The 13,289-nt window shown below is 43.3% G+C and overlaps 1 protein-coding gene across 3 annotated transcripts in view; it reads right to left on the bottom strand.

Moving 5' to 3' along the window:
• Positions 1–13,289, bottom strand: part of SPIRE1 (spire type actin nucleation factor 1) — a 140,935-nt gene that overhangs the window by 64,882 nt on the left and 62,764 nt on the right. For all 3 annotated transcript variants that reach the window (XM_032467188.1, XM_032467189.1, XM_032467190.1), the window contains one exon: positions 121–354. In XM_032467188.1, coding sequence (XP_032323079.1) covers positions 121–354 — 234 coding nt within the window. The remainder of the gene's footprint in view (positions 1–120; positions 355–13,289) is intronic.

Raw genomic sequence — 13,289 nt, 5'->3', positions numbered from 1 at the left:
TGTATTTTAGCTCCTTATTCATTTCACTTACAGCTGAAAACCCAGGAGCTATTATCAAATGCTGAACTGCCGTTCAACTTTTTTAAAGTGAAATAACAACTCATGACAGAGCTGCCTCACCTGCATGACGTCTCTGCACGAGCGGACGGCCGTGGTCCTCCTCGTCCCGCCCTCCTCCTCCTCCAGACCTCCATCCGCAGCCTCGTAGCCCTCATCGTTGCTGCCATCGGGCTCCACCGTGTTGGCCATGCGGTCGATGAGCTGCTCCAGGGGAGGGCTTAGTTCCCTTTCTTCATTCTCCTTCAAGCCATAGTCCAGCGCCTTGTAAATAACGATTCCCAAAGATTCAATAACCTGGGAAGGTTAAGGAAGGCGGTTAATGGAGACCACTAAACAGTTTTACAGAACTAACTGTAAGGCACAAAATATTTGGTATGATTTTTAAGCTAGGTCTAACCTATTCCATTTCATAAATGTGACAAGTCAAATATGAGGAGGTATTTAAAAGTCTCACCTATGCATTAAAAAAATCTCAGATGGAAATTTTTGTGTGATTTCTTCAAACCAGTGTGTAACACAGACACAAACCCTTTTTATGTTTTCTTAGATTTATATATATGCTAAAATTTGTATTCTCCATTTATATAAAATACCAACCAGGTTGACTTTTCACATTTCCAAAAGATATTTTTGAGAACAGAGTTATCAAAAAAAAAAAAAAAAAAACTACATTCATTCAGAATTACTATGCCAATTTTTATCTAACTCAGGATTTCACAGACATACCAAGGGTCTGAGACTGAAACGCAGTTATTGGCAGCAGCTAACTTAAGCTCAAGCCAAAAACTCCATTCATAGCTATATACCTACAGCTCATTGAGTTCCACTCAATTACTGGCAACACCTACCTCTCATATGAAGCAAACAAATGAGAACTTTCAAACTCAACTTCCAATGCAGCGCACAGATACTCCTCCCTACCACTCACCTCCACCAACACTGTCTCCTGCAAAATATGAACCTGACATACGAACACCGAAAATACATTACTGTCAAATATCACCCTAACAAATGCTACGTGCTTTGGGCAACATAGGGAATTCTACCTTATTCCCAGCCACAGCAATCAGAGAAGAAAAAGAAACAAAAGGAAGCCAGATTCGAAAGAAAAAAGTAAAACTGTCACTGTTTGCAGATGATATAATGCTACACATAGAAAATCCTAAAGATGCCACCAGAAAACTACTGGCACTCATCAATGAATTCAGTAAAGGTGCAGGATACAAAATTAAAATACAGAAATCTGTTGCATTTCTATACACTAACAATGAAATAGCAGAAGAAGAGATTGTTTCCTTAATCCCATTTACCATCACATCAAAAAGAATAAAATACCTAGTAATAAACCTACCTAAGGAGGCAAAGAATCTGTACTCTGAAAACTATAAGACACTGATGAAAGAAACTGAAGGTGACAAAAACAGGTAGAAAGATACACTGTGTTCTTGGATTGGAAGAATTAACATTGTTAAAGTGACCATAATACCCAAGGCAGTCTACAGATTCAATGCAATATACATTAAAATATCAATGGCATTTTTCACGGAACAAAAATTAATAATTTTAAATTTCTATGGAAACCCAAAAATCTCGAGTGGTCAAAACAATCTTGAGAAGCAGCAGAGCTGGAGGAATCATGCTCCCTGACTTCAGACTGTACTAGAAAGCTACAGTAATCGAAACAATCTACATGCAGTATAATGTGTATGTGCAGTTGAACTGTAATAATGCTACCTAATAAAACTGGAAAAAAAAAAAAAACCAATCTGGTACCAGCACAAAAACAGACACAGAGATCAACAGAACAGAATAGAGAACCCAGAAATAAACCCACACACTATGGTCAATTAGTCTACAACAAAGGAGGCAGGAACATACAATGGAGAAAAGACAGTCTCTTCAATAAGTGGTGCTGGGAAAACTGGACGGCTACATGTAAAAGACTGAAATTAGAACACTCTCTAACACCATATACAAAAATTAACTCAAAATTGATTAAAGACCTGAATGTAAGACCACATACCATAAACCTCCAGAGGAAAACATAGGCAGAACATCTTTTGACATAAATCACAATATTTTTCTGGCTCCATCTCCAAAAGCAAAGCAAACAAAGGCAAAAAAATAAACAAATGGGACCTAATCAAACTTAAATCTTTTGCACAGCAAAGGAAACAATCAACAAAACAAAATGACAACCTACTGAATGGGAGAAGATATTTGCAAATGATATGACCTATAAAGGATTAATATCCAACATATATAAACAGCTCATACAACTCTATGTAAAAAAACAAACAACCCAATTAACAAATGGACAGAACAACTGTATAGATATTTTTCCAAAGAGGAAATGCAAATGGCCAACAGGCACATGAAACAATGCTCAACACTGCTAATCATCAGGGAAACGCAAATCAAAACCACAATGAAATATCACCTCACACTAGTCAGAATGGCCATTATCAAAAAGAACACAAATAATAAATGTTGGCAAGGATGTGGAGAAAATGGAACCCTCATACACTGTTGGTAGGAATGTAAATTAGTGTAGCCACCGTGGAAAACAGTATGGAGGTTTCTCAAAAAACTAGAAGTGCAACTACCATATGATCCAGCAATTCTACTCCTGGGTATGTACCTGAAAAATACAAAAATATTAATTTGAAAAGATATGTGCACCCCTATGTTCATAGCAGCACTTTTTAACAATTGCTGAGGTATGAAGCAAGCTAAGTGACCATCAACAGATGACTGGATAAAGAAGATGGGATGTGTGTGTATACATACACACACATATACACAAAATGGAATACTACTCAGCCATTAAAAAGAATGGGCTATTTGTCATTTGCAGCAACATGAATGGACTTGGAGAGCATTATGCTAAGTGAAATAAGGCAGACAGAGAAAGATAAATACTGTATGATATCACTTATATGTGGAATCTAAAACATGTAACAAACTAGTGAATAAAATTTAAAAAAAGCAAACTCACAGATACAGAAGACAAACTAGTGGTTACCAGCGGGGAGAGGAAAGGGGGAAAGGACAATTTAGGGGTTGGAGGGAAAAAAAAGTTATAATGGGATTATATAAAATCATCTGTGTGGAAATTCTAAAAACTGTAAAGCATGATAGCATTTAAAAAGCCTTCCATTCAATTAAAAAAAAAAGACTCAATGTATTCACTATGCATGGAAGAACTCAGTTCATGACTTATATTAGGTACTGAATAAACGTTATCTGCCCCCCTCCACTGCCCCTAGCTCACTGTTTTCCAATGTTTATCCAGTGATATACATACATACATCTTTCCCTTCCTTTATTTCATTTGTAGTCATAGTCAATGCTGTGTTTAAACAAAAAAGCTGTTTATATGGCATGAAAGAAAAGGAAAACACAGAAGTTTTGACCATGAGTTAAATACATAGAATCACTGTCATCATATCCTATAGCCCTTAAAAGCACTCAGGCATTCACTCAAAAATTATCTATAAAATCTGAAATCTACCTTATCAAGTGAAATCATATTTTCTCAACACAAGTTTCAAAATGAATAGAAGGCTTAAAAAGTCTCAACTTCTAATTTTTAAACTTTTCTTTTTACCGTTTCTTATTGAAAACATATGTTTTCATTGGCTTCTGTGGTCTTACTGGAACTCTAACCACTATTTTCAAAGTTGTTTTGTGTGACAATGGATCTTCTGAGTTCCAAGTCAGCTGACTCCTTTGTTCACCTCCCTGGGAAATAAACCTCCCTGGACACCCCACCCCCATTCATCAGTCTGTCCTGGAGAGGGTACCTGTTCTGCTTCCCTGGCAGAAGGTCCACACTGCCAGTGACACCCTCACCACAGGCAGCTACTACTCACAGCAGGGATTTTAATTTTCAGTTCGATGTCAGCAGAGCCTGGCACTGTGACTTATGCGTGATGAAAACTTGTCAACCTGAACCTAGAGCAGTCACTTTATCAATCAGAGCATCATTACTAACACAATGAAAACCTCAGACAGCAAGAAAAAGTTAAATTACGTTCAGTACATTCTTTTTAAGGGTGAAAAGGTCGTAATGCAATTGTTTTCAGTGAGAAGTTACATCTAATCGAGAGCCTTACATGCTTGGGTGCACCTAACCATCTATATCCCCACTCCTCCTCTAGAATTGAATTAAACCAAACAAACAAACAAACAAACAAACAAACAAACCCACCACAGATGCCAGCACCAACAATGGCTTCCAACCTTAGCAAGAACCCCAGAGCTGTTCAGTAAGCTTCATTCCCTTCCCTGCTCAGGACTGTCCCTCCAGGGGCCGTCCATTCTTCAGCTCTGCGGACCTCCAACACCTTTTCTGTCTCTCTGGGTCTCAGCTGGTAACCCTCCCTCACACTCCACTGCGAAGTAAAAGTCACTAGATGAAAACTCTCTCACTTTCCAGCTGCAAATGTACAATCTCCACTTCCGTTGCCCTTCCCTCCGTTCACAGTGGCAGCAGTGTCTCTGATCCTATCAAGGTCAATCCCACCCTCCCTGAACCCGTCACCCTCCCTTCCCTGGCAAAACTTCTCAAAAAGGGGCTGTCTACATACACTGTCTCTCTTTTCCCTCCTTCCATTCTCTGTTTAATCCATTCTAATCTGGCATGAAATCTTCTGAAGCCCCTGAAACCACAGGTAAAATCACAAACAACCTCTCTATGAAACCCTATTGAACAATTCTGTCCCTGTGCTAAATGTCTGTTCAGTAGCACCAGACACAGCTGACAACAGTCGTCTGCTCTAAACAGCCTGGACTTCTGACTTCCTCTCAGCTCGGCAGCTCCTCCTTCGCTGTGCGCCTGCAGGTGCCTTCCCATGCAGCTGTTTCAAAAGTGGAGTTCCTCAGGGTTCACGCATTCTACTTCCTTCCACAAATGCTTACAAAGTGCTTTAAACCATTACCAATTCCACCAATACGACATGTGCTCTGGTGCCCAGAGGAACCTGCTGCCTAGGTGGCTTCCTTTCCCCAGTCTCTCTACATTTCTACTCTGTGTACAGACAGCGATTTGGGATTAATCACTCCAAAGTGGTTTCAAACTATTTAACCTAGCAGCGGTTCAGCGTACAGCAGCCAAGATTCACTAAATGTGCATTAGGGCTCTCTAGAGAGAACCGACAGGATGTGTATATTTATACAGAAAGAAATCTATCATTAGGAGTCGGTCATGCGGTCATAGAGACCAGTAAGCCCCAAACCTGCAGGCTGAGTTAGGAGGCTGGAGACTCAGCAGAGCAGATGGGATGGTTCCCAGTCTGAAGGCCAGCAAGCTCCAGATCCAAGAAGAGCCAAATTTCAATCTGACTCCGAAGGCAGCCAAAAAGCCAAGGTCCCAGTCTAAAAGCCATCAGGAAAAATTTGCCTCTCATACTCACAGGAGGTCAGCTTTTTGTTCTATCCAGGCCTTTAACAGATTGGACGAGGCCCAACCACATCATGGAGGGCTATCTGCTTTGCTCAGGCTACTGACTTCAATATTAATCTCATTCAAAAACACCTTCATGGAAACACCAAGAATAATGTTTGATCAAATATCTGGGCAGCCCGTGACTCAGTCAAGTTGACGCAGAAAACTAATTCTTTGTCAACTTGGCACTCAAACATGTCTCCTTAAAACTTCATCCCTAAAAGAAGACAAAAACAAGGTCACAATTCTACATAACATGATACAACTAGCCTACATACGACCAAAAATACACTAACTCCTTCACCAGAAGGGGATCAAAACCCTTGGGTGATTCTACTCTTCTCCCCGATACCCCATAACTTTAAATGTACAGCTCACGCCAGTTAAGCATTATGATCCAAAGCCAATGCACTTTATGTCACATAATAAAGGGTTAGACAGGGAAAAAAAAAACAAAGATTCCTGGAACACACACATGCACATTCAAAACAAAGTAAGGAGGAAACACTCCTAACAACCACAGTCCTCGTTCTCTAACTGGTCATATGGTCACTGGGGTAGCGTTTACGACCACCTTCTTCCACCACCTGTTCCATGTTCCCTTTGCCTCTGGCAAGCACCTCAGCTGGTCATGGTTCCTTACTTGGAGGGGGGACCCAAGCCTTCATTCCCAAAGGGTCTGGGCAATTCGTTTTCTTGCCCGGACTGGGTCGTGGTTCCCCCCGACCTGGATCACAGGACACTGGGAGGGATCTCCTATACTCCAGACACACTCCTCCTTTGCTCCACTGTGGAGCAGCAGCCCAGTCTCCCCTTGGGCATCAGGACCACTCACCCCGGACAGCACAGGAACTCCTTCCTTCCCTGCTGGTTCACAGGAATGAGGAACCCAGGGCGGCTGGGGAGCAGTCTTAACCTCCAGTTCAATGGAAGCATTCCTCCCTCTGGAATTAAGACCTTTAGGCCAGCAGACCACAGGCAGAGCAGGAACAGGAGGCAAAAATGTCACCAGTGGGTCACCAGGGGCAATAGTGGGGGTGTCCCTCCCATTTCCACCCCTTGATTCCGGCTTTGGGAAAAGCAGCCCCACACACTGGACGCTGACCCAGCACACCCAGCTTTCTGGAGAACCCTGCCCCAGCCCCGCAAGGTACTGCCACCTAGCTGTCACTGTAACTGAGTCTTTCAAAGGCCACTCCACCATCCTATCACGACTGCCGCTTCAGGATGGCAGGGAACACGGGAAGAACAGTGGATTCGTTGGGCAGGGGCCCACGGCCACACTTCATTTGCTGCGAAGTGACTTCCTTGACCAGAAGCAATGCTGTGTGGAATACCATGAGTGAATTAGGCTCCCTGTAGCCCACGGACGGTAGTTCTGGAAGAAGCACTGCACGCAGGGAAGGCAAATCCACATCCAGAGTACGTGTCCAAACAAAATGCTGCCCCTTCCACGATGGAAGTGGTCCAGAGTGCTGCACCTGCCCCCAGGGAGCTGGCTGGTCACTCGGTGCTGTCCCTGCTTCACATCGGGCACTCAGCCAGGTTAGCCTTGGGTGGGTGGAGATGCGTGCACAACCTCCACCCCTGCCACTGCGACCACGTTCCCGAGCCCAGTGGGTGGTGACGGGTGGCTGGGTGCTCTCCACAGAATGGTCACCCTGTCCACTTGGATACTAAAGTCCTCCTCTGCTCTGGTCACTCTCTGGGGAGCATTCACTTGGGATACAAATATGACTTCTGCCCCTTCAGAGAGGTCTATCCACATATCTCTCCCCCAAATTTCCTTTTCACCAACTTTCCAGTCGTGTTCTTCCAGGTACAGTGTGGGAGGCCCTCCCTTCTCCATGTCCTTCAGGGGTGTCCCAGAGAGGGCTGACAGGGCTGCAGCTGTCCACCCGCAGGTGCTGCCTGCGTATCCGGCAGAACCACCCGTAAACCAGGCTGCAGTCCCTTCTTGTCAACTGGCCGCAGAACTCCACACAAGGCAACAGGTACAGGCTGGGAACGACACGGCAGGCTGGCAGAAGTGCATGTGGGCCGAGCACCTACAGCCCACTTCCACTTGGTGAGGGAGCTCTGCTGTACACACCAGATGCATGGTTTGGAGGGTCAGGTAACACCCAGTTTATGACGGACAGCTCAGGACGCACAGTAACTGGGCGGCCTGTGGTTAAGTGCTGAGCCCCCACTACAGCCCAGTAGGTGCTGCCGCTCGGCCTCTGCCCCCATCCAATTGCTCCCATTGTGTTAGGTTTCCCAGTCTGGTGACTGCGGTCCCCTCTGTGAGGTCTAACCTACAAAGAAGGGTGATCACACAGCCCTTCACGGGTGTCAGGGCTCCCCTCACAAATTCACTTCTCACAGTCACAGTAAAAGGTGTGTCCTCGAGACATTCCCAAGGGGAGTTAGTAGGTCCGCAATGACAAACCCACTCCAATACCCCTATCTTTTTTCTCATCCTGCTACAGCTTATCTTTTCACCCTACTTTTCTTTCATTACCCCTCATGAGCACGGCTGTCCAGCCATACTCACTTCTTACTCTTTCCTCGATCTGCTCTACGCTCCGCTCCTGTGCTGCTCTTCAGTTTCATTCCTACTTTCTGCATGGCTCACGCCGCGGTCTCTACCCGCTCTTCCTGGATGCAAACAATCACTTTTTCTTCAGACTAGCCATGACACTGACTTACAGCTTCATGTGCTTACAGTTCGCTTGTCAACTTGGATTATAGTTCATTACATACATATCTTAATTCCCCAATAAGGCCAAGCACCTTGATGGCAAAATCCTCTCTGACTCATCTTTATATTATTTATATTGCTTTATAAACAGCAATGATTCAATAGTTAATAAATGAATTAACCAAGACGGAGTTCCTTCCACTCTCATGGAAGTGGACACGCAAGGCTGAGAGCTGGATACGGAATTTATGGACACAGGCCAGTTTCGATCTCTCTCAGTCAACAGACCGCTATAGTGACGACCCAATCCCAGTCAGCTCTGAAACATTCTGGAAGGTCTCCCAGCTCAAGGTAAACTATATCCAACCTGGTTTCAACGTCCCACATCTATTCATCTTCCCTGACTTGAACTGGAGCCATGAAGTAGGTCTGTATTTAACCCAACCTCTTGGAAACACAGCATAATCAGGCTGGGCATTATCAGACTGACATGTACACCAGGTGACTCACCACCTTCACGGACTAAGGGAACTTCTAACCTTTTGCTAGAGAAGCAAATGCCTAGCTCTTCAGACACAGCCTGGCGCTGGGGAAAAGGAGTGACCACCAGGAAACAGCTGAAGCATGACACTACCTGGACACACCAGCCTGCCTGGATACATCCTTATTTATACAAACTTTAGAAGCTCATTTGCCAAAACCCGTGGAAATGTTAAGAAAATACAGGAGAAAGACAGTGTTAGAGCTGAAGTATTCATCTGAGTCACCACGGTCTCCAGGCAGCTGGAAAACCATTGTCCGTGTCCTGTCACAGAAGGCACCAGGCCTCCCTTGGACACTTCCAGGCACTGACACTCAAGTGAGCAGGAATCACAGAGTAAAAGCTTAAAGTTAAGCGGAACAAGTGAAGCGCACTTAACTGACTGAAAAATGGTGGGAGAAGGAGGCTTAAATAAAACCACTTACTCCAAAATTTAAGGCTGCTACATCACGGCTAATGAGCTCTCAGCTACCGACAACGGGCCACAAAGCCCTCCAGCTCTGGGGCAGAGACGGAGGAATGGACCTGTTCCCTGGCCTCCAGACACCGCCAGGCCCAGGCGAGGGGGGAGCCTCACCACAGAACAGCAGCACACGCACTAACACCAGCGTCTCACGGGCGCATCCAGACAAGCCCACGTGCCACCTTCCTCTGACCACGCCGGTCCCCTTCCTCTGGTCCCTCTTCATGCTGACGTGTACTTCCTAAGAATATCTGATTCCAGACCTGTCTTCTTTACTAGACTGTAAATTCCTTTAGGACAGGGATCAAGCATGGTTCCTCCTGGTATTTGCCACAATGTCTAGCACTCTGCTTTGCACAGGGTATGTGCTTTAAAATCTTTGTCAAACATGTGAAAACAACAGCACAAAAGCCTTTAATGCCAAATCTGATTAAAAGGGAGTGACCTATGTCAAGGGTGTCGAGCACACCGGGCACTTCAGCTCATCCACAAACAGCAGCCGCTCTCACCTTTGCCGTCATGCCCGACGGCCAAACTCCCCTCTTCTCCAGCCTAAAATCAGAACAAAACAGCTTCAAGTCCCCTTGCCAGTTAGAAGAATGGGATTTCCTTATATCTCTCTAACAGTTTATTAAGAACATGTTTTCCTCTATTCATCACAGTCTTGTAGAGTAGACATCCACATTTTAAAGACGAGGGACTGAGCTTGAAAGAAGGTCAAATAAATTGCTAAATGTCAGACAGTTAACAAATAACAAAGCCAGGACTCCTTGTTACTTACGAAATTCCAGACCCAGAATTCTACTGTACTACAAAGCTGCACATTCAAACACTTTAAGTCTGCAAATGTCTGTCTAAAATGTGGCATCCAGAATTAAATCCTATCCTATGTGCAGTACAATCATCCGTGAATATACCAAATGAGCACCTTCCTTGTTGCACAACACATACTTCTATAAATACACCCGGTCTGCGATTCAGATTTTTGGTAAATTCATTACATTGCCAACACTCAGGGTTTACAGCCAGCCATGGTGGCCAAGTCATGACCACCACACAGTAAACATCCTTCTCTCTTAGCCTGTGCTGTTAAGATGTTTTTCAGACCTGTTAAAGAATTTTACATTTTTCTCAAATCTATTTTATCTTATTTATTTTGACCAATCATTTTAGCTTTGGAAGATCAAAATCTAGAGTTCACCCATCTAATTCACTATCACTCTTAAACTTAGAAATTCTACCAATTTGGGTATGCCTTCTGAGTCTTCAGAAAAGTGATTTAAACGTTAAATAGGAGGGTCCCAAGTAAGAAGTCCTTCAGAAAACCAGAAACATTTTTTCCCATGACTTCAACTACAATCCACCTTCACACATACCTGACACTCCTCCCACTTGCTCACAAAAATACTATAAAAGACTTAATAAAATTTCCTGCTGCAATCTCTAAATACTAACTGTGGTACCCTCCCATCCAGTAAAATTTACCCCCTAAAAGAGTAATTTTCTATTAGTGAATCGAGCTAATGTGAGTGTACTTAGTGCCCTTCCCTGCACTCATGATTTCAGTCAACAGATATTTACTAAAAGTAAAGTGTATGTGACAATGAAGAAATAGATGAGGTCTCTGGCCTTCACAAAGCTTTGTTTCTAGGGTAAACAGATAATAAATAAGTCAAGTAATTGTGCTACGCATTATAATAAAGAAAGGAAGGGTGTTATGAGAGTGTGGTTTAATAGAGAGTCCTAATCTAGTCTGAAGATCAGAAAAGCCTTCATTAAGAAAGTAAATTTTACACTGAAACCTGAAAAGTACGTAGAGCTAACCAGGAGAAGAGGGGCTAGAACAGGACTCCAGAGGAGACAGAGAGCATCAGGAAGAGGTCAGGAAGAGCACGGAAGGACAGAAGAAAAAGACAGACCCACTGACAAGAGGAAGGGCTCGGATGAGGCTGGGGGGGGGCGGGGGGGGGGGCAGCACATGCACCCCCCCAGGGTCTGAGAGGCCCTCGGAATGATCTGAGTCTTCATCAGGAAAAGAGCTGTGACAGGCCACTGAAGTGTTTTGGGGAGTGGCGCAATACGACCATATTTTTATTTTTAAAAGATATCACGGTACAGGAATCAAGACAGTGTGGATTATCAAAAGGACAGAAAAATAGATCAATGGAACAGAACAGAGAGCCCAGAGAGAGACTCACAACAATATAGTCAACTGCCCTTTGGCAACGGAACAAAGGCAATTTAGTGAAAAAATGGCAACCTTTTCTTCAAACGGTGCTGGAGTACCTGGACAGCCACATGCAAAAATGTGAATCTAGATCCAGAGTTTACATCTTTCACAAAAATTAACTCAAAAGGTATCATAAACCTAAATGTAACATAAAGCTATAAAACCAGAAGACAACATAGGAGAAAATCCAGGTGACTCTGGGCTTGGTGATTTTTTTAAAGATACAACGCATGATCCAGGAAAGAAAAAACTGGTAAATTGGACTTCATTATAATTAACAAATTCTGCTCCATGAAAGGCACCATTCCGAGAACGGAACAACAGGCCATAGCTGGGAGAAAGTATTTGCTGAACACATGTCTGATGATGGACTGGTATCCAAAATATACAAAGAACTCTTAAACTCAGAAAGAAAATAATCCAATTCAAAAATGAGCAAGTGATCAGAACAGACATTTTGCCAAAGAAGATATACAGATGACAAATAGCATGTGAAAGGATGCTTAAGATCGTATGTCATTAGATAATGTCAAATCAAAACAGTGAGATCCCACTATATACCTATTGGAATGGCTAAAATCCAAAACACTGGTATCACCAGATGCTGGTGAGAATACAGGACAACAGGAACTCGCAGTCATGGCTGGTGGGAACACACCATGCCTCAGCCACAGTGGACGACGTTTTGGCAATTTCTCACACAACTGAACATGCTCTTATCACAGAGTCAAGCAACCACCCTCCTTGGTAGTTACCCAAATAAGCTGAAGACTTATGTCCACACAAAAACCTGCACACAAATGTTCATGGCAACTACATTCATAACTGCTAAAAACCATAGCTAAAAAACCCCAAAAAACAAAAACAAATCATAGCTAGTTAAACAAATAAATAAATAACTGCCAAAACTTGAAAGTAACCAAGATGTTCTTCAATGGGTAACTAGATAAATAAACAAACGATGGTACATCTACTCAATGAACTATCATTCCAAGATGGAATGAAATGAGCTGTCAAACCACAAAGACATGGAGGAAACAAAAAGTAGATTGCTAAGCGAAAGAAGCCAATCTTATGGAAACAAATATATGAATGTATAAGCATGACTGGGACACTGTGCTGTACACCAGAAATTGACACATTGTAACTGACTGTACTTCAATAGAAAAGAAGGAAAGAAGGGAAAGAAGGGAAGGAAGGAAGGAGTGAGCCAATCTGAAAAAGCTAAATTCTAACTATACGATATTCTGGAAAAGGCAAAACTATGGAGAAAGTGAAAAGATCGCTAGTTGTCAGGGATTAGGGTCGGGGAGAAAGAGACGAAACAGTGGCGCACAGGGGATTTCTGAGGCAGTGAAATTGTTCTATGTGATGTAATGATGGACACATGTCATATTTGTCAAAACCCATAGAACATACAAAGGGTGAACCCTAATGGAAAGTACAGACTTTAGTTAATAATAACAATGTATCAATACTGGTTAATCAGTCATAATAAATGTACCACACCAGTACAAGATATAATCAGGGAAACTAGGGGAAGAGAAGAATATGTAGGAACGCTGTGCTTTCCAATCAGTTTTTCTGTAAACTTAACACGGCTCTAAAAGATATAAAATCTATTAATTGAAAGAAAAAAAAAGATAGCACGTCTTAAAAACTACAGTTTTGGAGAATGGATCCAAAGTGGGCTGGAGGAGCTGTGGGAAGATCAGCTAGGCCACTGCAGTGGAGTCCAGCCCAGGAGTGATGACTGCTTGGGCCAGGGTGACAACCGTGGGTAAAGAGAAAATGGTGACCGTGTGAAGAGCCGTGGGGATGGAGTGGACAGCAGGTAGGACTGGGCAATGCACCAAACATATG

The sequence above is a fragment of the Camelus ferus genome, chromosome 24 (genome assembly GCF_009834535.1).
Source record: "Camelus ferus isolate YT-003-E chromosome 24, BCGSAC_Cfer_1.0, whole genome shotgun sequence".
Lineage (NCBI taxonomy): Eukaryota > Metazoa > Chordata > Mammalia > Artiodactyla > Camelidae > Camelus > Camelus ferus.
Note: the sequence above shows the minus strand (reverse complement) of the source record. Positions and strands in the feature narration are given on the sequence as shown.